The 25,165-nt window shown below is 43.8% G+C and overlaps 4 protein-coding genes across 10 annotated transcripts; all 4 read left to right on the top strand.

Moving 5' to 3' along the window:
* Window positions 1-4,268: 4,268 nt before the first annotated feature.
* Window positions 4,269-6,849, top strand: LOC115672133 (uncharacterized). Its single transcript, XM_030593911.2, has 4 exons — window positions 4,269-5,292; window positions 5,470-5,670; window positions 5,762-5,853; window positions 6,028-6,849. Exons 1-4 carry the CDS (start codon window positions 4,507-4,509, stop codon window positions 6,722-6,724), a joined length of 1,776 nt encoding a protein of 591 aa, XP_030449771.1. The 5' UTR covers window positions 4,269-4,506; the 3' UTR covers window positions 6,725-6,849.
* A 1,322-nt stretch (window positions 6,850-8,171) lies between these two features.
* On the top strand, window positions 8,172-11,481 carry LOC115671940 (uncharacterized). 2 transcript variants are annotated; one of them, XM_030593640.2, is made up of 2 exons: window positions 8,172-10,005; window positions 11,201-11,481. In XM_030593640.2, the coding sequence occupies exons 1-2, from the start codon at window positions 8,258-8,260 to the stop codon at window positions 11,205-11,207; spliced, it is 1,755 nt and encodes a 584-aa protein (XP_030449500.1). In that variant the 5' UTR covers window positions 8,172-8,257; the 3' UTR covers window positions 11,208-11,481. The 2 variants fall into 2 exon arrangements, with proteins under 2 accessions (XP_030449500.1, XP_030449501.1); XM_030593641.2 differs by lacking the exon at window positions 11,201-11,481 and having other exon boundaries at window positions 8,172-10,009.
* Window positions 11,482-12,446: 965 nt separating this feature from the next.
* LOC115672095 (uncharacterized) lies at window positions 12,447-16,355 on the top strand. The gene is made up of 9 exons (XM_030593862.2): window positions 12,447-12,747; window positions 12,864-12,940; window positions 13,424-13,526; window positions 13,711-13,808; window positions 13,993-14,123; window positions 14,219-14,327; window positions 14,738-14,929; window positions 15,028-15,164; window positions 15,721-16,355. The coding sequence occupies exons 1-9, from the start codon at window positions 12,495-12,497 to the stop codon at window positions 16,028-16,030; spliced, it is 1,410 nt and encodes a 469-aa protein (XP_030449722.1). The 5' UTR covers window positions 12,447-12,494; the 3' UTR covers window positions 16,031-16,355.
* A 2,110-nt stretch (window positions 16,356-18,465) lies between these two features.
* On the top strand, window positions 18,466-25,165 carry LOC115671778 (RNA-binding motif protein 25). 6 transcript variants are annotated; one of them, XM_056309337.1, is made up of 9 exons: window positions 18,936-19,078; window positions 19,599-19,689; window positions 19,914-19,971; window positions 20,544-20,797; window positions 20,928-21,080; window positions 22,110-22,539; window positions 22,867-23,544; window positions 23,649-24,244; window positions 24,563-25,165. In XM_056309337.1, the coding sequence occupies exons 4-9, from the start codon at window positions 20,573-20,575 to the stop codon at window positions 24,812-24,814; spliced, it is 2,334 nt and encodes a 777-aa protein (XP_056165312.1). In that variant the 5' UTR covers window positions 18,936-19,078; window positions 19,599-19,689; window positions 19,914-19,971; window positions 20,544-20,572; the 3' UTR covers window positions 24,815-25,165. The 6 variants fall into 6 exon arrangements, with proteins under 6 accessions (XP_030449277.2, XP_056165312.1, XP_030449275.1 ...); XM_030593415.2 differs by having other exon boundaries at window positions 19,914-20,797; XM_056309338.1 differs by lacking the exon at window positions 19,599-19,689 and having other exon boundaries at window positions 18,966-19,078.

The raw sequence follows: 25,165 nt of genomic DNA, 5'->3' as shown, positions 1-25,165 counted from the left end.
GAAAAATGAGTCAATTCCTAAAGTATTGATTATACGGAGCAAAAAAGCAATCGAGTTTTAAATACATCGAACCGTCGGCGCCGAAGATCCCAAAACTTTCCCTCTACGGCTGCAGATACTTGATTGGATTCGTTCTAGTCCACAGCTACACATTGCTCATGTGTATTTATAAGACAATAGGTGTGCTGTTTGGATGGCAAAGTTTGCTTTGAACACGGCACCGGACGCTCTTTTGGCAAATATCATTTGGTCCATCTGTTGGTGTCCTGCGAGGAGGACGGCGCAGTTATAGTGAGAAAATGTGGAATAAAAGGTTTTGTCTTTTTACTTTATTAAGGGAATAATATTACGGTGGCACATCTATTTTTATCCGAAAATCAAAATAATCTCTCTATTTTTTACAGTAAAAAATTGCCGTGCGTTAGTCATTCCGTTTTACTTTTTCTTTTGTAAGATCGCTTACACATACACTAGTATACATGTGTCGTACTATGATTCGCTCCATGATATAATGTATCGCCAAATAGGCGCTACATCAAACAATATAAAAGAAAACAAAACAGAGATAGATATAGAGGTATGTCACGGCCGCCATAGCCGCAAGATCAAGCTCTAACCTTGCGGGCAACCATGAATGTACGAGTTCAAGTTGGTGGGCACTGTAACCACCCGCATTGGTCATGTCCAATAGATCTTTTTGTGCTACGAAGATCGAGGCCGCCATGGCCACTCGATTTGAGCACACGGTCATGGTCGCTCAATTGGTGGTGATGAATAGGCACTAATCAGAATTTTTGTATTGTTATGGGTGTTTGGTGGGTTTTCTTCATATTGATCATTTTCCTTAGTTTTTATTATATTCACACATAAGAAATATCATCGTGGGATTAAGGGAAGAACACCGCTAGCATGATGACGGTGCAATGTGGACCACAATTTTCATTTAAGAGGAATGGGAAACTGCTTAAAGAGGAAAACCAATTAGGGTGGAAGCCCCGAAGGATTAATTGAAATCCTAACCAGATAAATTGGACTTGCAAATTTTTCGAAGTTTTTGCACACTAAAACCCAAGCTAGCCTCCTTTTTTGAAAAAAGAAATTTACTTCTGTCTCTTGATTTGGATTTTGATACTAAATAGAAAAGAGAAATAAAATTACAATGAGTTGTATGATAATAAAAGAAAAAAAGAATACAAACTGTTTCGTCCTAGGGATCACAATTTCTAATACAATCCAAAAAAATGACTCGAATACTAGGGGTGAGCATGGTTCCAGGGTAGAAGCTGGAACCTGAGAATCTGACCGATGGGAATCTGTAGATTTCAAGTTCTAAGGTATGCATGGTAAATTTCAGGTTCCAAAAATTAGGGAACCTATTTCGACTGGTAGGTTTCAGGTTTTAGGTAAGTGGAATCTGGAACCTTAAATAATTTTTTTGTGTTTTTTCTTGATATATGTCTTCGCATGATCTTGTGATGTTCCATGGCGTTAGATGATGAGTGTATAATCCAAAACTACTAGTTTAAGCTTTCATTTTATGACTTGTTAATGTTTATATATTTCGTATATCTAAATATAAGTTGTGATTAGTAGTTCATAGGAGCAAATAGTAGTTATTAAAGGTGATGATTCCCTACAATTGTTCAATTAATAATACAGGTGGAACCTGACTAGACCCTGGAACCTATGACAGGGTAAGTTCCACGTTTTGACGGGTAGGTTCTAAGTTCCAAGTGGAACCTATAAGGAATCTGGAACCGCTACCCCATATCGAATACAATATAAATATAGGGGGAAGTACCGAAAATGTCCTAAACCTATTGTATTGGTACCAATTCAGTCTTAAACCTTTTAATTCGATCAATTTAGTCCTAAACCTGTTCTCATTGGTACCAATTCAGTCCATCCGGCCAATTTAGGCCAGAGATCGCCGACGTGGACGCCGGTGGCCTTACATGGCACCGCCGGTGCTGACATGGACAAAATTTAAAATTTTTAATAATTTTTTTAATATTGTTTTCTTTTTTCTCTTTTCTTTTCTTCCTTTTTTCCTTTTTTAGAAACTGGTGGCCCGCTAGGTCGCCGGCCACAGGCAAGGGCCGGCGACCCTCGCCTGGTCTGGCCGGCAACCCTCGCCTGGTCTGGGCAAGAGCCCCCGCGCTCTCGCCGGCCACGGGAGAGGGGTGGCGAGGGTTTCGGCCCTCGCCCGGATCTGGTGGAGGGCGTCGGCCCTCACTCATGGCCGGCGCCGGCCACCAGTTTCCGAAAAAGGAAAAGGATAGAAAAGAAAAGAGAAAAAAATTAAAAAATCTGAAAAAATTATTAAAAAATTATAAATTTTGTCAACGTCAGTACCGACGGTGCCACGTAGGACCGCCGGCATTCACGTCAGCGATTTCCGGCCCAAATTGACCGGATGGACTGAATACGTGCCAATTGGAAAAAGTTTATGACTAAATTGATCCAATTGAAAAGTTTATGACTGAATTTGTACCGATGCAATAGGTTTAGGACTTTTTTTTGTACTTTTCCCTATAAATATATTGAGAAATCTCAATCTAAATTGAACACGATATAATACAATGTGGTTAACTTGAAATTGACAGATTGGCGATCTTTCGTAAATTTTCATAAAAAGTACCATGTCTCATTAAATTGGACCAGTTGGACACAAGTATTAAATCAAATGAATATTTGGTCATTAATAATCTTATGTTTCTTTTTCCTCCTTTTAACTTACCATGGCAAAACTTTTTTATCTACGGGGTTCCCACTCGGAGGGATTTGTTGCAAAGTGGGATTTTGGATTTCCGAAGTGGTCCGGTTTCCTTGGAAAAATATGGGGTCGAGACTGCACCGTCACTTTTGGCAGAGTAATGGTGCAGTTAGCTGAGCTTTTTCTTTTTCAAAAAAAAAAAAATCCAACTTTCCTAATTCGTTTATTTAATAAATCGCTCAATGCATTCGTTGACAAAAAGCAAGCTAGCGACCTCAAAAGGAGAAGGGGGAAATCCAAACGAAAAACAAACCAAGAAAGAGGGGCAAAAAGATGAATTGGGCTCGACCTACGAAATCCAAACGTAAGAGTACTCCTTCGACTGCTTATTTTGCAAGACCCTGCCCAGCCCACAAACATTTTCCGACATCAAAAACATTTGTTCACCTAACCATCATCGTCTGTTGTATCGTTCTAATCGTTAGGTCTACTCCGTCCGGTTCCATCTTGAATGGTATGTTGATAATTATGTACTTCAATCGAGGTGGATTTAGTTGCCGGGCAAGGCTCCTTAGTCTTCACTTCCCTTTCCAATTGTTTTACTAATTCAAACTCTTTCCGGGTTTCCCCTTTGTATTTATATTTAAGTTTTGTCCGACTTCTTTCCGAACTAGTGAGATTTCTTCGCCACCTCCGGGTGCAGCCTTTCTCTCTTTTAAATTCTCTCGAATAAGTTCCTATTTTGACATCCGACGTGAAAGGTGCAAAAGATGACTCGGCCAAAGGTTCGCACAGTTCGAAATGGAGATTAGAGCTTGCTTTGAATTACCAAGATGCAATTCTACTGGATCGGGTCCAATGCCAGGTTTCCATAGCCATGCAATCGTGGTCAATACCATACTGAAAAGAACCGCCCGCAGAGGGTGTGCTTGTCTTTATGAAAATGACAATTTTCCAAACTTTCTAGTGTTCAGTAAAAAAAAAAAAGTGTTCGGTTCGCTGAAAGTAGATAATTAAGGAAAAAGATCATATGGTCGAGGAAAACACGTGTAGTTAAAATCGAGGAAAACGATTGCTGCATCCTAAGAAGAAGAAATCGTTTTCCCGAGCTTCTTTTCCACACACACCCTCACACAGAATTGAGAACCACTCTAACTCCGTGCAAGTGAGATCTAAACACCAAAATGCTTTTTCCTTCTCACTTCAAAGTATATACCGCCAAATAACTGAAAATCAATTATTTTCCGTAGAAATGATTTTAAAAGGAAAACATCGTCCTATATTAAGAAGTGTTTCGCAAAACAAACACATCGAAATGGGATTAAACTCGAATGAATTTACATCGATGAAAGACACTTGCTAAAGTTATTTTTACTCCAACAAACTATTACGTCCAAGCAAAAGCTAAGCAAAAGTGCGGAAGCGGCACACTCATTACGTCCCCACGATTCAAAAACCAAAGGCAAATAAAAAACCAGAAACGAACGGCTCGGATTTGGTTGACAAGACGCCCCAACATATGACCGTTGCCGCAACGTTCCAAAAGGCCATCCTCGAATCAAATTTAAAAATCCAACGCTCCGCTTTGGCCTCTTTCTCTTCTCTACCGTCAGCGACTTCCATCTGTTCATCCCTCAACGCTCCTCCTCCTTGAAACCCCTCTCTCATCTGCAATTCCTTCCTCTCTTGCTGTTGTAATCGACCCCGATTCGTGCCAAAAGCGCCGGAAATCGGATCTTTCTCCGTTTCTTGCTCTTCTGGGCGATTCTTGAACCCCTTCGAAACCTCCAATGGCGACTCTGGCACCTGGGATCCTAATGAAGCTCCTCAACGGAATGAACACGGGGGTCAAGCCCACGAGCGAGCACCGGAGCTCGCTCTTGCAGGTCACGGACATCGTGCCCGCCGACCTGGACGAGAAGAACCTCTGGCCCAAGCACGGGTTCTACATCAAGATCTCCGATTCCTCGCACTCCATCTACGCCAGCCTCCCCTCGGAGCAAGACGACTTCGTCCTCAGTAACAAAATGCAGCTTGGCCAGTTCATTTACATCGACAGGTTAGAGCCGGGCTCGCCGGTTCCTGTGGTCAAGGGCGCGAAGCCTCTCCCGGGACGGCACCCGCTGGTCGGCACGCCGGAGCCGATCATGGGTCTTCGACAAAAGGGCGAGAGGAATGACCTTGCGAAATCAGTTTCGAGGGTTTCGTCTTCTAGAAGAGGCTCTTGGGGCAGAGGGCCTGGTGGTGGAGGAGATAGCATTTCATCTCCGATGGCTTTGAAGCCGGTCCCGTTGGATTTCGATCAGTGCACGCCGGTGAAAGAGCGGGCTAGTTCTTCGGTGAGGAATCTGTCGGTTTCGCCTCTGATCAGAGGGAGGTTGGTGAGGGATACGAGTTCGGGTGCAGGAATTCGGTCCTCAGTCGGTGGTGGGCTTTTGGCGAAGATGGTGGATGCCAAAGAAGAGAGTCCTGCTATGCTCAGAAAGAGCTGCATTACGCCGGCATCAAAATTTCCCAGAAGCAGGAGTGCCTGTGACAGGGAAGCAAGGGTCACGGTGACTACCTTCAACTCAGCTGTAGGTACATTTTTCGTCTTTCCTTAGGAATTTGGTGCTTGAAACATGTTTAGGCCATGTTAGATAGATCCATGTCCAATTACGTTGTTCTGTTGCACGCTCTTCCGAGCCAAAAGAGAAATGATATCCCTGGCTTTTTTTTCTGTAGAAATGATGAGTTCCCTCTAATTGATTTAGGAAAAGAAAAGCGTGACCCCGCCGCCAAGTATGAGGAAGGCGAGAGGAGCGTCCGCTTTGAATGCAGATGGAGATGGACAGACACCCTCCGTGTCAAAGGCCTCGTCAAAATCACAAGCCCAGTTTGCTAATCCAGCAGGGGATAATAGTGGCACCAGTTTGCCTATGAACTTGCCTGGAAAGCTTAGTATTTTAGGCAAGGTGAATGGTTTCTACAATACTTGAATCTTTTGTTTACTGAAATCAGACATTACTCATCCAGTGTTCTGATTTTTCACTTCACGCCCGACAGGAGGCCGTGTCGCAGCGTGAGGCAGCTCAGAAAATCGCTCTCCAGGCACTAAGAGATGCTTCAGCAACCGAAACTGTAGTCCGGTCGCTAAAGTAAGCGACTTTCATGATCCTCTCTCCCTCAGTGGTTAGCAGTTTCTTAGAGAAAGACCTTTGGGGATATTCTTTAGCTCAATTGCGGAAATTCTGGCTTGACAAATAATCGTGCTCTTAGGTTCAACTTCTCATTGGTCTCTAATAGCAAGTTATTACTTCTGTCGCCTGTAGGATGTTTTCCAACTTAAGCAGATCGGCAAGGGCAGATGCTCCTGCGGCCTGCTTCGATAAGTTCCTGGAGTTTCATCAGCAAATCTTGCAAGCGGTGTCCGATATGGTGTCCATTCAGGCGGCCACTGATATGGCTCAAAACAAGGACCTCCAGGACAAGGACAAAGAACCCGAACAGGATTCCCAAATCTTACACGAAATAGCAGACAATTCGATGGAGCCATCCCGGCACTCAGACCTAAGCTCGTCCAGAAGACGAAACCCGCTCTACAAGTCCGTGGCAGCGATACCTGATACTAGCAGAAAGATTCTGAAATCCAATGCCAACCCGAAATTCCCCTCGGAGAGGAGAATCCCGTCGACTCCTCTCGGCAAGATAGCCCTCGAAAGCATCGGTGAGAATGACGAAAACAAGAAACCGGCTTCGGGTAGCTTGAGCAACACGATCAAATTGGGAAAACAGATCGAAGCGGAAGCTGGGAAGTGGTTCATGGATTTCCTGGAGAAAGCACTGGAGGCAGGATTGAAGAAATCAAAGGGAGCGGGCGATGGGGACGCCAAGAAAGTGCCACAGTCGCTCATCATCAAGGTCATAAACTGGATAGAGGTCGAACAATGCGACAGCACAAAGCATCCGGTCCATCCTAAGGCGACACAGATTACCCGGAAGCTGAGAATAAAGATGAAGAACCCTTGATGATCTTCAGGGGCTTGTGATGTGTACCAAAAATCTACTGCTGTAAAATCAGATTCGCGGAGGATCTGATATGATGTTGATTCTTGCGTCACTAATATAGTTGAAGAAATTTGTTTTATTTGTGATGTGTCAGGGCTGATTTCCGCTTCGCAATTAATCTCATTTGATATTTTCTTGATTCACAATAAGAATGATCTTGTTGACGAGTATCAATTTAGAAACCTTTTCAATATTTTCACGGCTTATATAAAGGAAGCATGAGAAAGTATTCAATGGTTAGATACCATCTCGTCATATGGTCTGTACTTGTTTTACCGAAAACCAATAAAAAATCAGCATGTGTCCTAACATGGCAAGTAAAAAAAAAAATCAAAACTTAGCTTCTATTTTTTCACTCTCATCTTCCTCCTCGTACTATAGCCATATCCTTCATTTGGTCACTGGCGGAGTTGCTGATGCTGCATCAAAGCTGACCACTACTACTTGTCGAACACGCCCCCGTCGCTTGCGCCCTTCAATCTAGTAGTAAGCAACATGGACCGACCCGAATAAGGAACTGCTCGGACCGACTGATTCTGGGAGATTCCTGGGGATGTCGGTCCGATTCCCGGTTCCATAAAATTGAAACCGGTGATTTTCAATCTGGTCCTCGGTTTTAGGAAGGAACCAGACAGATTATTTTTTATTTCCCACGCGTCCATTCCTCTCCTCTTTCCTTTGTCGCTCACGACTCACCAGTCCAGTCACGTCTCTGCTCTTTCCCTCTCCTCTCTCACGCACACCTCTTTCAGACTTTCACAACCCCAATTGCCTCTCGCCTCTCAGCCGTGGCTTGTCGACGGTAATCGCCTCTCAAAATTCACGACGGTGAGCACACTGTTACCGCTCATGGAAGCCGCAGCCTCGCTCGCCCTCATTCTGTGGTTCCTCCGAAGCTTGACTTTGATGGTCTTGTCCCCTCGTCCAATCACCTACAAGGCACGGCTCCACTGTATCTCCACTCTCACCTCCTCCGGCCTCAGCCGTGGCCTGTCCATCTTGTGCATGAAGGCCGCCACCATCTCTTCCTTGGTGGACCTGGTTGTATGACATGGAGCCCCACGCGCTGGGTGGCGACTGGCGAGAAGTTCGAGAGGGGTGATGAAAAAGAAGGCCGCGTCTTTGATTTTCTTCCGGTGCTTGTCATGCAAATCAGACATTGGACAGTCCAGGAACCGGATCAGACCGGCCCCGGGAAACCAGTCCTTCTAGTCCGGTTCTCGATTCCCGAGTGGACCGCACCGGATCGAAAACCGATCAACCATACTTCCATCCACAAACCACCGCCTTAGGTCCAATATCGATCCGGGCCGGCCCGAACAAGCAATATTACCCTTCTTGGGCCGACCCAGCTCAAGTCAAAACCGCTAAACTCAAAGATCCAGATCCGACCCGTTCATATTGAAAAATCCCGAGCCCCCCCTGTTCCTCCTCCTCCTCCTCCTCCTTCTCCACTGCACACTGCTTCTCCGAATCGCCTACGAAAACGAAAGCATGGATCTTCTGCAATCCTACGCGGAGGGCGACGACGACGACCGGGGCCCTCCCTCGTCGCCGGAATCCTCCTCCCCTCCTCGCCTCCTCCCCTCCAAGTCCGCCGCCCCGAAGGTCGACGACACCACCCTCGCCCTCACCGTAGCTCAGGCCAACCAAACCCTAGCCCGCCCCATCGACCCCTCCCAGCACGCCGTCGCCTTCAACCCCACCTACGACCAGCTCTGGGCCCCCATCTACGGCCCCGCCCACCCTTACGCCAAGGACGGCATCGCCCAGGGCATGCGCAACCACAAGCTCGGCTTCGTCGAGGACGCCGCCATCGGCTCCTTCCTGTTCGACGAGCAGTACAACACGTTCCAGAAGTACGGGTACGCGGCCGATCCCTCCGCCTCCGCGGGGAATGATTACGTCGGCGATCTCGACGCGCTCAAGCAGAACGACGGCATTTCGGTGTACAATATCCGCCAGCAGGAGCAGAAGCGGCGGCGGATTGAGCAGAAGAGGGAAGATGAGGAGGAGCAAGGCGCGGAGGGCCCGGCCGAGGAGGCGGACCCGGTCGAGGTCGATAACCCGGCCACGGACACGTGGTTGATGAAGAACAAGAAGTCGCCGTGGGCGGGCAAGAAGGAAGGGCTGCAGGCGGAGCTGACGGAGGAGCAGAAGAAGTATGCCGAGGAGTACGCGAAGAAGAAGGGCGAGGAGAGGGGCGAGGGCAGAGAGAAGGCGGAGGTGGTTCCCGATAAGAGCACTTTCCATGGTAAAGAGGAGAGGGATTATCAGGGCAGGTCGTGGATCGCGCCGCCCAAGGACGCCAAGGCGACGAATGATCATTGTTATATACCCAAGAGATTGGTGCACACTTGGAGTGGGCACACCAAGGGTGTGTCTGCTATTAGGTTCTTCCCCAAGCATGGCCACTTGATCCTCTCAGCTGGGATGGATACTAAAGTGAAGATCTGGGACGTGTTCAATTCGGGTAAGTGTATGAGGACGTATATGGGTCATTCTAAAGCTGTTAGGGACATATCGTTTTGTAATGACGGCACTAAGTTTTTGACTGCTGGTTATGATAAGAACATCAAGTACTGGGATACAGAAACCGGGAAGGTTATCTCTACTTTTTCGACCGGGAAGATTCCTTATGTGGTTAAGTTGCATCCAGATGATGAAAAGCAGAATATTTTGTTGGCGGGAATGAGTGATAAAAAGATTGTTCAGTGGGATATGAATACGGGGCAAATTACGCAGGAATATGATCAGCATTTGGGTGCAGTGAATACGATTACCTTTGTCGATGATAACCGGAGGTTTGTGACGTCGAGCGATGATAAGTCGCTTCGTGTTTGGGAATTTGGGATCCCTGTGGTTATTAAGTATATAAGTGAGCCTCATATGCATTCTATGCCCTCGATCTCGCTGCACCCGAATACGAATTGGCTTGCAGCCCAGAGTTTGGACAATCAGATTCTTATTTATAGCACTAGGGAAAGATTTCAGCTGAATAAGAAGAAGAGGTTTGCTGGCCACATTGTGGCTGGCTATGCTTGTCAAGTTAACTTCTCACCAGATGGACGGTTTGTTATGTCTGGAGATGGGGAGGGTAGATGCTGGTTCTGGGACTGGAAGAGTTGCAAAGTCTTCAGAACTCTGAAATGTCATGAGGGGGTATGTATCGGGTGTGAATGGCATCCACTGGAACAGAGTAAAGTAGCAACCTGTGGCTGGGATGGCTTAATCAAGTATTGGTAAGTAGCTTTTCTTTCTGCCATATGCTTTGCTGTGTTATATGTTGATTAAAATATAGCTGTTAGTATTGTTTTGGCCATGAAAGTATAGAAATGTTGATTGTTCTCGTTCAATGTGATGGCGGTGCGTCTTCTTTCTTTCGTTTACTTCATGTATAGAAACAAGTGATCGACATCCATATGAGCCTGTGAGTTTTGATAATCCCAAGTAGACATGCCTACCTGTCCACTCCAGTTTGTTTTTATTCTGAAAATGTTAGTCATAGGAGAAATGCTTGGATCTTTTTATTTGAGACAGTGTTGGTAAGTTGGTCAATTGTACATTTGCCGCAGACAAATTTCTTCTTTTTGATAAATCAAACTTGCTCTCTTATTTTCCCCTTGGTAATGCCATTGAAATGCATGGGGTAAGGAAATTTACTTTTATAGGTGCTGAACTCTTGGATGAAGGCGTGCTAGATTGCTAGTGTATAAGGATAGGCATCATGTCTGCATGCACATAATTGCTCATGCAATTCAGAGATCTTAGTTTGACTAGGTCACAATGAGCAACCATACCTTGAACTTTCTTTCAGTAAGCAGAAATAGTAGATAATGCCACAAAATACACATTCTCTTACACGTAGCTTCTTTCTATCACGCTTGTTTATATTATGAATCTGGTTTAGAATAATTGTTAGGAAGCATGTTATTTAAAATTCACAGAATCTTGCTTGCCTTCTGAATTATGCAGTTGATGTCATATAAAGGAAGGAATAAGAAACAGACACAGCCATTCTAGTTTTTCCAAAAATGTTACATATGAACGGGCAGGAGGGCAACAGAAAATTTGCTAAGTAGAAGTATAAACTACTCTCGTGAATTCTGGAAATTAGGATGAATCAAACGATCAGTGCTTCCAAGGTTCGATATAGCTATAAGAATATATGCCATGATGAGGAAATTGGGTGCTATTTTGGTATATATCAAGATGGGGTGGTTGGATTTCTAGCCAGCGAACTTTTTTAGCGCATAGAATTTCGTCAGAATGGATGATAATGGTGCTGTTTATCATCTTGCATATTCCTATCTTTTTCGCTTTCCTTTTGCTGTATGAAATGTGAGTTGCAAACGCATTGAGGTGACTTGAATATCTGTCTATTCTGCAACCTTTGACCGAGGGAGCATACTGAGTTTTTCTTTTTCTGGTTTGCAGGGACTGATCTTCTGACACCTTTCGTGCAAAGGTGTGGATACTCCTTTGCTTCTCACATTGCGGACTCTGAACAGCCTGTGCAACACAAGGCATACTTTTCTGAGGCCAATCAGTTGGAATCTGCTGAGACTAGGGGATCCGCATGAGAATGTTGTACTCACAAACTCCTTGTAACTAGATGCAAAATTTTCACCTGCCTATTGTACTTTAGTTTGTTTTGCTAGCTGAACATTTACCTCCAATTTTCCCCGCTTAACTGCGAGATGCATCCCTGTTCATAACGTTATATAGCCTCGCTTGCTGGCTGCCTTGTTAAGAGCGGATGCTACACAAGTGTATTCTTGTGGCTGATTTTCCAATTAGATCCAGAATGATTTGACATAGCCATACTTGTTTGTGCAAAATTGCGCATCAGTTTATTAGACCACAGCTACGTTCACCTTGAGGCTTTTCATTTGCTCTGGGATCAATGAGGCCTTGTTCTGTTCCCGGAGAGAGATTGCAAGAAGGGGAAATTCTAGTATGGATCCCACGACCTTGCAAGGGTGGAGATTAGGCAGCTACTGTTCTGAAGAGCTTAGATATAGCTGCAGCTGGCGTAGGGTTTCCAATAAGTAACATGTAGGCCTTCTTCGCCTTGTAAAGTTGGTCAAAGAAATGAGTTTCTGGGGTTTCAAATGAATGATTGTCCTTCTGCTGTATGACTAGCGGTGTGTATGCCTTGGTCACGTTACCATTTGGAAATCGAGTCTTATGTTAAATTGCCTAGGAGAGGAGATATCAATGCGCTTGTCATAGGACTCGCAGCGCGAAATCACGTCCCTCGAAGGTGAAGACGCACCGGACCCGATCTCTGAGGCGGGATGCCGAAAATTAAAGTTTTTCCGATCCAATTAGTTTGATTGTGGGATCGGTTGTTCGCATTCCATATTGAACTAATTTGACTAGATTGAAGTGTCTATCAACTGGACCGTCGAGCACGCTTAATTCTTTGCTCATAGAGCAGCGAGATGATATTTTGGATGACGCCAAAACTACCATCCGTGTTCTAAATATTACATAAAAAAACTCAGTTATTTTAACAGAACAATATGGTAGTTTTAAAAGATTATTACGGAACAAAATTCTTGTTTTCTTTACGCGATGCAGATAGATTTTCATAATTAAAAATTGTTCAGGCTAAGGGAAAAAGCCCAGAAAAAAAAGAAAAAGAGAGGCGCTTTAATAAGAGGGTTTATTACCTTTGCCCAACCGGTAACACATCACCGGCGCAGGACTTGAAGCTGCTGCAGAAATGGAGATGGGATGTATGTGGATGAGGAGGGTTCGAACCTCCGCCGTCGCCTCCTTCCACCTCCTCCCCATTCCTCCTCCGATTCCTTCCTCCTCCGCCTCCTTCCCGTCGCTCAATCCCTCGCCGCCTCGTTCGCTCCCTCTCTTCCTTCCCAACCGCTGCTCCCTCTCCGCTTCTTCTTCTTCTTCTTCTTCTTCTTCTTCTCCGCCGCCTCCTCCTCTCGTTTCCGCCGACGACGGCTGCCCCGACCTCGGTGAGTCGTCCGTTCCTCGACCGCGCCTTGGAAAACTGTTTGACGGAATGGGACTCGCGTGCGTTTCTCCTCCGCCGCTGCTGGCTAATTTTACCTCGATTCTTTTTGTGCCGCAGGAGGCTGCGGAGGGAGCGGAATCGCCGCGCGAGGACCGAAGGTGCTGCTCAAAGGAATGGGATATGCTGAACTTGAAGTATGTACCGGCTCTCTCTTCTGATTTATGTCTGTTTTGTTTCCGCCGAGAATGCCAGCGGACTTCGAATGTATGATGCCAGACTTGTGACTAGTTGGGGTCCTGATTTTGCGATTCATTGCTTAATCAACCGTGTCTAATGGTCCGTTTGCTTCGCGGAACACGAACGATTTGGAAAATATTTTCGTAAAATAATCGCTTATATTGCTTGAACTAATTAACCAATGAAAAATGTTAGATAATAATTTATGTCTTAATATTTATACTGACGAAGAAATTATTTTTCATTCATTCATTTTTATAAGCAATACAAGCGATCATTTCTAGAAAAATAAATTTTCGAATCATTCATTTTCCGCAAAATTATTGCACCCTAAATTTCAACTGATTTATGGAGGGTACTGCATCGCTCAAATTTGTGCTATGGTTGCTTGTATCGTGTTCGCAACATCTTGAACTAGTTCTTATGAATTTGTTTGGCAGAAATGGGTCCAGTCACAAGGATACAGACCTGGTCAGGCTTTAATGCTCTGGAAGCGCTTGTACGGTAACAATATTTGGGCGCATTCTGCCGATGAGCTGCATGGTATCGTAGTCGTTCTCTTTGATGCAACATTTTGATTTGGTCGTTATTTTGGGTCTTAATCCCATCCTCTATTTGCCCATGTGATGAGTGATGGCTATGGGCTCGTTTGCCCGTGTTATGCATCCATCTTGCTTTCTCATTCTTAGGACTTGTAGAATTTAACTCAGCGCCAATCTGCATTTAGGTCTGAACAAAGATTTTAAGAAAATGTTGAGTGAACACGCTGAGCTCAGGGCGTTGTCTTTGAAAGAGATCCGTGCAGCCGCTGATGGGACTAAAAAGGTAAATTGTCTTTCTGAATAATGCCCTTGAAAACAATGCGTTTGACCCATGTATATGTTGCTAAGGGTCATTCAGATTATTGCTTGATGATCAATGAACATTCCAACAGCATATTTATGCAGCTTCCTATAGTTAATTTTCTGAAGAGTCATCTCAGTAATTTGAAATGCACAGGGTGTTGCAGATTTTATTCTCTTTGGAAGATGGTCTCATAATCGAGACGGTTATCATACCCTGCGATAGAGGCCGTAACACTGTCTGCGTTTCGAGTCAAGTTGGATGTGCCATGAATTGTCAGTTCTGCTTCACTGGCAGGTGAAATTAATTTCCTATTGGAGATACATATTAACCCTCACAAGTTATGTCTGCTTGATAATCTAAGTTTACGTGATTAATGTGGTCCATTCCAGGATGGGTTTGACAAGGCATCTTACTGCAGCCGAGATTGTAGATCAAGCTGTATTTGCACACCGCCTTTTTCATGATGAAGTTGGTTCCATCACAAATGTTGTCTTTATGGTGAGTCTACGATAAACTCTGTCAGGGTTTGTCAGTAATTTCGTGTATCTGATCCAGCCATAACAAAAATTAAGCATCCTTTCTGGTGTCTAAGATCATGCGGTCACACATTTTCTAAAAGTTGTGTCTATGGTCCATATTAGTTGCTGCTTCTTGGTTGCTGATGTATCTCTGTCTTAGCTTTTAAATGGTAGAAGCCTCTGCAATGGGATAGGACTTGCTCTTTTGGGGCTTATATTTGATATGCAGTCTCTCTTTCAAACGCAAGCTGGGACCATGAGACTTTAATTATTCAAATTGTGTTGCTCATTACGACTCAAGCTGGAATGCTATTATTCTCTGTGCATACATTTTCTAATTTGACTTTTATAGCGTGTGTATTGAAACTCTAAGCTGAGAGTAAATTTCAGGGAATGGGAGAGCCGCTGCACAACATAGAAAATGTCATAAAAGCTGCAGATATTATGGTGCACGAGCAAGGTCTTCATTTCAGCCCACGCAAGGTTACAGTTTCAACCAGTGGACTTGTCCCACAGCTGAAACGGTTTTTACATGAATCTGACTGTGCCTTGGCTGTTAGTCTGAATGCGACAACTGATGAGGTCTCTTTCTTTCTTATCTAGTGTTCCTGCTCTCATTGTTTTATTCATTCTCTTCTTGTCTCTTATGGCGGACTAATTGCTTTGTAGAAATATTGCAGGTTAGAAACTGGATTATGCCTATAAACAGGAAGTACAAGCTCAGCGTGCTTTTACAGACCCTTAGAGAAGAACTTCACCACAAGAATAACTACAAAGTTCTATTCGAATATGTCATGCTTGCTGGAGTAAATGACAGGTCAGAATTTAGATAAAAGACCTTTATTTTCATTGGAGATTGAGGGGAATTGTCTCTTTCTTTTTTATTTCAATTTTATCGTTTGTCATGAATGTGGTATAGAAGTCTTGGCCCCAGCCCCGACCCCGAATTACAGACTTTTGAGTCAGTTTGTGATTATAGTAGTGGGAATTGCTAGCAGAGCATAAACCAAGAAGATAAATCTTTGAATGAACCAAGGTACTCTTAATAGATACCTGTTTCATGTTAAGATCTATCACACACACATCTCTTCCAAGCTCCAGCAATGCTGGTCCAATTATTTTAGTATCAACGCCAGAGCAAAATGATTTGAAAGCAGAGTAAAGTGAGACAATTTTTCAAGACTTTTTCTGTATGCATTGGAGATCATAATGAGGTTCATCTTATGAAAGTATTCCTTTCTTAAAAGCCAGGAAAAATGCTTGTCTCTTGGTGGTGTGCCTTTGTCTGTCATTCTGATTCACTCGTTGAGAGTTCTTAACCAGCTACTATTATGTTTAAAGCTAAATTTGCTGTCATTTATGCTTATTTGCAGCTTTGAAGATGCAAAGAGGCTTATCGATCTTGTTCAGGGCATCCCCTGCAAGATCAATCTCATTTCCTTCAATTCTCATTCTGGATCCAAATTTAAACCAACACCTGAAGAGAAGATAATTGAGTTTCGCAATATATTGGTGGAAGGAGGATGCACTGTTTTCTTGCGACTCAGCAGAGGTGATGATGAGATGGCTGCCTGTGGTCAGCTTGGCAAGCCAGGTGCTAGACAGGCCCCTTTGCTCCGTGTTCCTCCACAATTTGAAATGGCTTTAAATACAGCCATACAATTTCCAGTTCATTCTAGATAGGAGTAGTGCCATATTGATCTCTGACTGGCAAGTCCAAATTCCTTGGACCAAGTGAGATATCAAATCACATGGAGCCATGTCTGGTTACTTTTTTTGGCCGAAAGAGCTTAAGTTTCCTGGGAGTCAGCGTAGCTCCCTACGGCCTCTAACTGGTCCCGTGCTTGGCGGGAAATCTTCTGATCTCAGTTCATCAGAGATTGCTAAGGATACTGTAGTCAAGCTAGGTGTTAATTCCATTTTATTGAGCGTTTGTAGGAAATAATTACTTCGATTCTTTATAGAGTAGTGGTCTCAAGGGGCCCGTTAGCATTGCTTCTTTCTGTCACATGTTGTATTTATGTGAAATTCGTCTGACTTCTAATAGTCAGATGGGTAATTTCGCCATATCGAGGCCAAATACGACCAATAGGGAGAGCCTGCTTTGTTTACTCGCAAGGAAATCTGGCATGGTCGTGTGGATGATCTGGGAGGAGGAAATTGGTGATGGAAGGTTCATGGTAGGTTGAGCATCCTTTCCATCCTTGTTAGTGAAGGAAACCATGTCGCGCAATGGTGCTCTTTTGACCTGTATTTGAAAGCACCGGGAAGCCGCAATCATCACGGAAGTGGAGGTGATCTGACGTTGCCTTTTTCGCCTTGGTGATGGAAGGGAACATCGAGTCTCGCGGTGCCACCAGTTGAAAGGTCAGAGTCACCGGTCACCAGAATAAGATATCCAGGTTTACACTGATATGGAGGACAGTGCATCTGGTCATTCATAGATTATGATTCTCTGTGGCGTTAATTGCAGGAAGGGAGAATGAAGTTTAACTTGACCTTTTCTCGTAGCAAATAACAAGCCTCTCCATATATGACGAAGGTAGATTTGGCAATAAGTTGCTCACATCTAGCATTACGCTTACTTACGAAATATGTCAAGTCGGGTCGGGTCATCATGGTTTTTGGCACCATCTCCGTTCGGCCACCTGTGAGTTCTAATTCAGGCTACGTTTATTTTGCGAGAAATATTTTCCTTATTTTTTTGTATTTGGTTCACTTAGAAAAATGAGTCAACAAGAAACCTATGGTCGAATTTAAGAAAATGATTTTCTCTTTCAAAATTTGGAAAATATTTTTCAAAATATTTTAGATATCGACATTTGGATCCGAAACTATATGCTTGGAAACGGGAACCTTAACGCTGGTTCCCGGGTCATTGACATTCAAATCAGGTCTTTGGCGCTTGGGCTTGGGACCATTGAGGTCGGGCCCAGGCCCTCGACACCCACGTTCGAGTCCATTAAGGCTGAGCCCGAAGTCTTGGTGCTTGTGCCCAATTCCACGGCACTCGAGCCTGGGTCAATAAAGGTAGTGCTCGGGTCTCTAACACTCAAGCTCCGACCCTTGCCACTCAAGCCTCGGTACACAAAGGCCGTAGACAAGTCCTTGGCACTTGAGCTCCGGTGCTTAGTTAATGTCACGTTTGTTTTCATAAAAATATATATTTTTTAAAAATTCAAATTTTTAATTATTTTTTCTTTTCTTTTATTTTCTTTTCTGTTTCATTCTTACTCAGCCAGTTGCCAGCCACGGTGATGACCATAGGCAAGAGACGAGCTTGCCCGCGATGGGTGAGGCTCAAGCTCGCTAAATTCCGGCTAGCCAAGCCTCGCTTGCCTTGGGTGATGCTCCACCTTGCCAACTCCGACAAGGTCGAGCTTGCCAAAGGTCATTCTCGTCCTCCTCTTTATTGTCATCGACTGGAGGAGGGAGATTAAGATCAATCTAGGGCGTCGCTCTAGACTTGACATGGTGACTCACCAAATTCGTTTGGAAGTAGGTTGTGAACTCGACCTCGCCGACCTTTGACGAGGCTTGACTTGTTGGGATCTGGCGAGCTCAAGCCTCACCATCCTTGGGTGAATTTGTCCCTCGCTTGTGGCCAGCGACCGGCAAGAAGAAAAAAGAAAAAGACAGAAAAAAAAAATTAATTAAAATTTTGATTTTTTGGGTAATTTTTCATATCATACGACAGAAAAATATTCTTAGTTCATTTTTAGATTTCAGCCAAATATCGGAAAATATAATCATTTTCTTGAAGAATGGCTTTCTGAAAAATATTGTTCAGAAATGTCAAATTTTTCGTGAAACAAACGGAGCCTCAATTTCATGGAGTTTTTCTTTTCCAATATGAATTAATTGAACTTGAATATATTGTTAATCATACCATTTTAGGATGATCCATTTATCGAATCCTTTCTTTTATGCCAGAAAAAGGTTTGGGTTATTCACGAGTCATCGTCCTTAAAAGTACAGCTAAACGGAATAAAGTTAATACAATCGGTTCACGTTCATGCTTTTCTTGCTTCCCTCGCTTTCCTCCTCTCTATCGTTGCACAGACAATGTTCTATATAAATATATAAAATCAGGCAGGCTTGAGAGCACGTGGCGACAATAACCTCACCTCGCCTTCTCTTCTTTTAGGGCTCACAGTAAACCTAAAATAAGAGAAGATCATCAGCCCATCGAAATCGAACCTCGTCAAAATCGCCTTCCTCTACGTGCCAGGGGCATCGCAGAGCTCCCCCGCTTCTCCCCTCCCATGGCGGAGCCTCCGTCTTCTCCCCAAACCCTACACCCCAATCCCCATCCCTCCGAATCCGATATCCCCGCCCCCGCGCCCCCGCCCCCGCCCCCGCCCCCGCCGCCGCCGCCGCGGCTGTCGACGCCGACGCCGGCTCCGGCTCCGGCTCCGGCTCCTGCTCCTCTCCCCTCCTTCGCGCCTCCAATCTCCGTCCCTCCCGTGGCTCCTTCCTTCCGGCCGGCGGGGCCGCCGCAGTTCTCTCCCCTGCCCGGCGCCGTCGGTTTCCACAGCCCTGGCTTGCCGCCCCCCGGCATTAGCTCCGCGCCCGGAATGGTCATGGGCGGGGTCATGCCGGCGGTGCCTCCGCCTATGATGGCGTACCAAGTTCCGGCGCCCGGCCAGCCTCCGAACCCGGCGTTGAGACAGTACATGCCCATGCCTAATGGATACGCGGCCATGCCCGGCGCTCCTCAGCCTCCACCTGGTGGGTCTATCACCCCTCTCTCTCTCTCTCTCTCTCTCTCTCTCTCTCTCCCTCCCTCTCTGTGTCTGTGTGTGTGTTTAGGGCTATGAATGAGGCCGGGCGGTTGCTCAGTGCAGGTTTGCTTTTTACGCTGCATCTTTCGTGTTTTTCTTTTTCCGTGTTAGTTGCCGGAGATGATCGAGTTATGGATGTGTAGTGAGATTTGAGATAGCTATGGGCGTTTCCTGAATGTATTGGCGAGTTGAACCGGTGAGCAATTCTTACGGATAGTATGGTCCATGAAGATTGTAGAAACATGAAAAACAGAGGGTCGTTTTGATATTTGGTTACGTTGGATTCATTCCATAAATCCGCGGAAGTGGAAAGAAACCGGTTGAGTCGCAACTAGTTTAGAGTGCTCTTAAATTTGCTGAATGAATTTGGTCCTTTAGGTAGCATTAGGGACGACAGGGAGAGATTTTAGACCATTCGGTGTTGTTGTCAGACAAGGGGTACCGATGACAGGGTTTTTTTCCTACAGCGTCCTCTCGATTGATTACATGGTGAGAAACGTTGGAAGGCTTCATATTGCTTAGCGACCCTACCTTCTACAATCTACAACTCCCTTTTTGGTATGGACAATTTGCTTGGTCTTTTGCTTGCCTTTTAGAATGAATTTTGTTCGATCGATTTATTGTTAACACTCAAATCCTCCTGACTTTACATTTGGAGAGACAAAATTACTTGGATAAATTGCGAAGTTCTTTCATTAAAGCTGAAATGTCTCGTTATGCATCTTAATTTAGTAGGCTACTTTCTGGTAGTCATAAGCGTACTTCCCCTATCATGGGTTTAGGAATTACCAGCCGCGGTCCATGTTAGCAACTCTGTGCTCGCTGGCCTTGTATCATGAGGTATTGCATCTCTTCCAATCAAACTTTCTCTCTACTTCCCTCCGGTTCTCTGTTCTATTTTTTGCTGCGACTGGAGTGCTAACAATTAGATGAACAAGAAAGATGAAATGTTTTGAGTAATTCAGGTATCTTAACTCCCTAGCATATCCACATGAGATTGTGAGTTAATTGCTCCCTATTGTTCAACTCATCTGATAAGAAGAGTCTTCCTTTGTTAAAAGATGACTATGTTAAGTCTCATGTTATATCCTCTCAAACATCTGCAATCGGTGCTTGGAATTGTTTGAGAAGGCGACAATATCGAATTGACACATAAGGTGAGCCTCTTTCTAATTCAGTGATTTATATAGTCGACATTGTTTGCTCGATGTTTCCTTCAGGTTATCTGTTCAGCTGGTGATAGTTTCCATGCCTATGCTGCCATCACTGTTTGCTTTTGATGTTTGGTAACAGCATTTAATTGATCTCCAAATTTCTCTTTCGGGGCACTTAGTACAGGTGTATAACTACTGTTGCTGTATTAGTAAGGTTGCTCTGATATATTTTGCATAGATGCTTCTTTATGTTTTCAGGAATTCCTAGTTATTCTCCATATCCGGGTATGATTCGGCCTGCATTTGCTCCACGGCCACCTGGGCCTATAGGTGTGCTCCCAGCTATCTCCCGTCCCCCTCTCCCTGTGGTTCCTGGAGTTCGTCCAATCATTCCTCCGATCGTTCGGCCAGCTCTTGTTCCCATTACACCCGCTGAAAAGCCTCAGACAACTGTTTATGTTGGCAAGATTGCACCTTCTGTTGAAAATGATTATATGCTTTCACTTCTTCAAGTAAGTTGATAATGCATTTGGATACATTGACCGGCATTGAGATTATAATACTGATGTTTTGTGTCTGCGTTTCTAAAGAAATATTTCTAGACTTCAAGTATGGAATCTAATTCAGTTGCATTCTGTGAAGTTATGTGGGCCAGTCAAGAGTTGGAAACGTGCTCAAGATCCTTCAAATGGAGCTCCTAAAGGCTTTGGCTTTTGTGAATTTGAATCTGCTGAAGGTGTTCTACGTGCATTACGTCTTCTCAGTAAACTTAACATAGATGGGCAGGAGCTGGTGGTATGTCTTGAGCATTTGTTGATACTATACTGATTTTGGCCATCATTGCCACGTCTCTGTTTTTAGTGATTGTAATGTTGGTGACCTGAAGATCGGAGGTGCTTTGCCATCATCTAGTTGCTTGATGATGCTATTTAGAGTATCCCTTTTGGTTTATTAAGATGACTGATGTTTTTGCTAGTGGGAAGACTTGCGGTCACATGCGACAACCAATTACTCAGTGACTGTAGGACATTATATTGTTGATTAACTTTTTCTACTTCAGCAGGCGACTGAAATTGTTGTAGTAGGCTGCTGGAGGAGAGTTGTTTTTTGTTAGTTTTTTACCCCTTGTGTTTGAGGTGAACTTTTGTTTGTTTATAGGTGTTTTGCCCAACCCAAAGGCCCTTTTTTTTATTTCTTACCAAAAATAAAAAATGTTTCAAACTTCAAAAAATTGTGGAAGAAGTTTGGGTGATTTTAAATTATATTATTTAACTGCTTTTGAGGATTAGAGGTGCTCAATATTCAATATAAGTCTCATTTCCAACCCTAAAAGATAAAGGAAAAGGTAAAATATAAGTATGTTGATGGTTAGACTCGTCTAGAATTTTTTGTAGATATTCAGAATTTACAGTTGTTTTTTCCTTTTTGGTGGCAAAGTAAAATTTCAGTTGGAACCAAGTAAATGATTTTGATAAGCTCTCCCAAATCGATCTTGTTAGTTTGCTTTTCATGACGTCTTTGATTTTGGGGAAATTTTGTTTGGAAGTTCACTGCAGTGGTTTTTTTTTCTTTTAAATGATGTCTAACCTTGGTTGATAGTCAAGGATTGGCTTGTTGGTTATTTCTATTAAGATTTTGGAGCATGAGTGCTAGCACTGCTTTGTTTATTTTAGGAGTAAATGCATTCTGTCACCTACTTGTGCGACAATTTTACCAGCCTTTGACAGGAGTTAAATATATGATTTTTTTCCCCTAGCGGCCAATTTTAAATCATTTAACCGCAGTTTCTTATGGCTTCTGCATTTTTTGTCGTTTGATTGGCAGTTAAATGTCAACCAAGCAACCAGAGAATATTTAGAGCGATATGTGGAAAAAAAAAGGGAAAATGCAAAGAAACTCAATGAAAGTGAAGCTGCTACTGTTGCCGAGAAAGAAGGCGATGGTGCATCTAGTGCTGAGAAGAATGAATCTCTGGAGCCCAGTGGAGATGACTCGAAGAAAGATGATTCGAAGAACAATGATTCCAATTCTGGTAAGAAAGAAAGCCATGATAATGCCCCTTTTGGGATAGTGACAGATGAGGACAGGGAAGCAGACAAAGAGGCTTCACAGAAGCTTACAAGCATGTTAGAAGAAAGGTTGAAGACCAGACCTCTTCCTCCTCCTCCTCCGCATGTGCCGGCAGACGTTTTAGCAATTACTGGCTCAGAAGCACCTACCAAGTCGGATTCTGATGCAGATCCTTCCAAAAATGGTCAGTTATATGATGATAGTGACTGATGATTAAATTACTGTGTGTGGAGTGGTTACGTGACACTTGCCTTTCTTCAGAGATCTGTCTCTTATTTGATAGTGCGCATCCAAATCTCAAAGAATACATAAACATTAACATCTAACATCATTTACGGTCATCTTAAATCTTTTTGAGTTTTTAAATTAACGTTTCCTTTTGGCGGATTAAATTTTAAATAATGGAACTTATGCACCAAACAGGCACATCAGCAGTGGTAAAGAGCCACAACCGATGTCGAGTTTGTAGATATTTCAAAGAAAATTCTTTGACAAGGTTATACTTTTGCAGATGCAGAAGACAGAAATGATGAAGAGACGAACAGTGATAACAAGGCGACTAGTGAGCATGATAAGACTGAAATTAACTCTCCTGACCGAAACAGAAGATATGACAGGAGAAGTAGGGAGCATGACAGAGAACGAGATGTGAAACGCGAAAAGGAAAGGGAAGTCGAGAGATATGAAAGAGAGGCAGAGCGAGAGCGGATTCGCAAGGAGAGAGAACAAAGAAGGAAGATTGAGGAGGCCGAGCGTGAGTATGAGGAGCGTCTTAAGGATTGGGAATACCGAGAAAGAGAGAAAGAGAAACAGCGTCAATATGACAGGGAGAGAGATAAAGAAAGGGAGCGCAAACGGAAGAAGGAGATTATTTATGATGAAGAAGACGAAGAGGAGGATTCCCGAAAAAGGTGGCATAGGAGTGTCTTGGAGGAGAAGAGGAAGAAGAGGCTACGAGAGAAGGAGGATGACTTGGCTGACAGAAGGAAGGAAGAGGAGGAAATCGCTGAGGCCAAGAAGAGGGCTGAGGAGGAAAAGAAGCAGCAGCTGCAGCAACAGAGAGAAGCGCTGAAACTTTTGAATGGTGACATAGCGAGTAGACATGAGAAAAGTGCACAAGCTGAGGAATCAACGGGTGACATCGTTCAACATGGTGTTGGGGGCATTGCTGGTCATGAATATCCTGCAGGTATCCTTATACTATCGAAATTAGTTGGCGTTCATGCTTGGTTCTTTTGTTTCCTTGACCTCATTTATATGATGTTTGGCATTGTTATGACTATTGCTCGACAGGTGATGGGATATCAAGAATTGGTGTAGGGGATAACTCAGTCATCACCATGGCTGCATCAGACGTGCAGCAGAACAATAATGCTCCTGCCAAAAAATTGGGCTTTGGCCTAGTTGGTTCCGGAAAAAGAACAGCTGTCCCTTCTGTTTTCTATGAGGAAGATGATGATGAAAGAAACAAGGAGAAAAAGATGAGGCCCTTGGTTCCAATTGATTACTCAACTGAGGAAATGCAGGCCATTCAAACTCCTCCTGGGCAATCACAACCAAATTTAGCTGCTGCGGCAGAATTCGCGAAGCAGCTTTCTACTGCCAATATGAAAGAAGAGAAGCCTGAATCTGAAAGGGAGAGAAGTAGACGATCTCATGATAGGTCAAGCCAACGGGAGAAAGACCGGAGCAGTCTTGATGGTAATCGAGTTAAAGATGAGAACAGAGATAAGATTCTTGAACGGGTGAGAGAGCGGGAACATGGACAAGAGAAATTGAAGACTACAGATAACAAGAAACTTTTGGATGCCAAGCAATTAATTGATATGATCCCTAGGACCAAGGAGGATTTATTCTCATATGAGATAAACTGGGCCTTGTATGACCAGGTAAGTCATTCTATTTCCCATGTAGTCGCAATGGCTTTTGATGCAATTCTCTTGTATGCCTCCTATGAAAAATTTCACAAATTATCTAAACTAAAATGTTAATGGCCTCGATATATGCTACATGCTTTTTTTTTCTTACTTGTTGCCTCGTGTTAATCCGGCACTCAATACTATGGCACGCATTCATTCACCGCGACAATTTGTACATTCCGTTGATTATGATAAATTTAGAATACTAAAGTCATTGTCCCATTTCCCTTGAATGATTAATACTGATATGATCTCTTACTCATTGATTATGGTATGATATTTTCACAGCATGAGCTGCATGAGAGAATGAGGCCATGGATCTCGAAGAAAATCATGGAGTTCTTGGGAGAAGAGGAAACATCTCTGGTTGATTACATCGTAACTAGTACTCGAGAGCATGTGAAGGCAACTGAAATGCTGGAGACACTCAAGTCCATATTGGACGAGGAAGCAGAAATGTTTGTGCTCAAGATGTGGAGGATGCTCATATTTGAAATCAAGAAGGTAGAGACGGGTCTCCACCTGAGGTCAAGATCCTGATTGAACTGTATATATGCTTGTTTCTCCTTTGAGCTGTGGTAGATGTGGCTATCATCATTAGTCCTTCGGACCTTGTGTCTCTGCGTGTCCCTGTAATTCCCTGTAATATGAGGGGCAAATCCAGGTGCTGGCGAGGTTGACGTTTCTGTTTCTTTTATTTGGACTGTTGATGATTATAACCCAATAGAGTGTAACCCCTTCCTGGCTGTTTGATCTCTTTGGGGGTTGGAAGAGCTTTCGTTTTTTCCTTTTTTCTTAATTGGATGTATGTTCACCATTTGATGAAATTTTGTTCCTTCTTCAATAAAAACAAATGCGTGCAATTCAAGTTAACAAGCTGCATTTTTCTAA

The sequence above is a fragment of the Syzygium oleosum genome, unplaced genomic scaffold, assembly GCF_021117445.2.
Source record: "Syzygium oleosum isolate NSW1041296 unplaced genomic scaffold, Sole_v2.1 Sole_v2.03, whole genome shotgun sequence".
Lineage (NCBI taxonomy): Eukaryota > Viridiplantae > Streptophyta > Magnoliopsida > Myrtales > Myrtaceae > Syzygium > Syzygium oleosum.
Note: the sequence above shows the minus strand (reverse complement) of the source record. Positions and strands in the feature narration are given on the sequence as shown.

Excerpts from the sequence above, each read along its gene's own strand:
- LOC115672133 (XM_030593911.2), top strand. The coding sequence starts at position 4,507 with ATGGCGACTCTGGCACCTGGGATCCTAATGAAGCTCCTCAACGGAATG. Across the intron at positions 5,293-5,469 it reads TGACTACCTTCAACTCAGCT|GAAAAGAAAAGCGTGACCCC; the intron begins GTAGGTACATTT and ends TAATTGATTTAG. Across the intron at positions 5,854-6,027 it reads ACTGTAGTCCGGTCGCTAAA|GATGTTTTCCAACTTAAGCA; the intron begins GTAAGCGACTTT and ends TGTCGCCTGTAG.
- LOC115671940 (XM_030593640.2), top strand. The coding sequence starts at position 8,258 with ATGGATCTTCTGCAATCCTACGCGGAGGGCGACGACGACGACCGGGGC.
- LOC115672095 (XM_030593862.2), top strand. The coding sequence starts at position 12,495 with ATGGAGATGGGATGTATGTGGATGAGGAGGGTTCGAACCTCCGCCGTC. Across the intron at positions 14,930-15,027 it reads TGAATGCGACAACTGATGAG|GTTAGAAACTGGATTATGCC; the intron begins GTCTCTTTCTTT and ends GAAATATTGCAG. Across the intron at positions 15,165-15,720 it reads CTTGCTGGAGTAAATGACAG|CTTTGAAGATGCAAAGAGGC; the intron begins GTCAGAATTTAG and ends GCTTATTTGCAG.
- LOC115671778 (XM_030593417.2), top strand. The coding sequence starts at position 18,613 with ATGGCGGAGCCTCCGTCTTCTCCCCAAACCCTACACCCCAATCCCCAT. Across the intron at positions 21,081-22,109 it reads TAGATGGGCAGGAGCTGGTG|TTAAATGTCAACCAAGCAAC; the intron begins GTATGTCTTGAG and ends TTTGATTGGCAG. Across the intron at positions 23,545-23,648 it reads TGGTCATGAATATCCTGCAG|GTGATGGGATATCAAGAATT; the intron begins GTATCCTTATAC and ends ATTGCTCGACAG.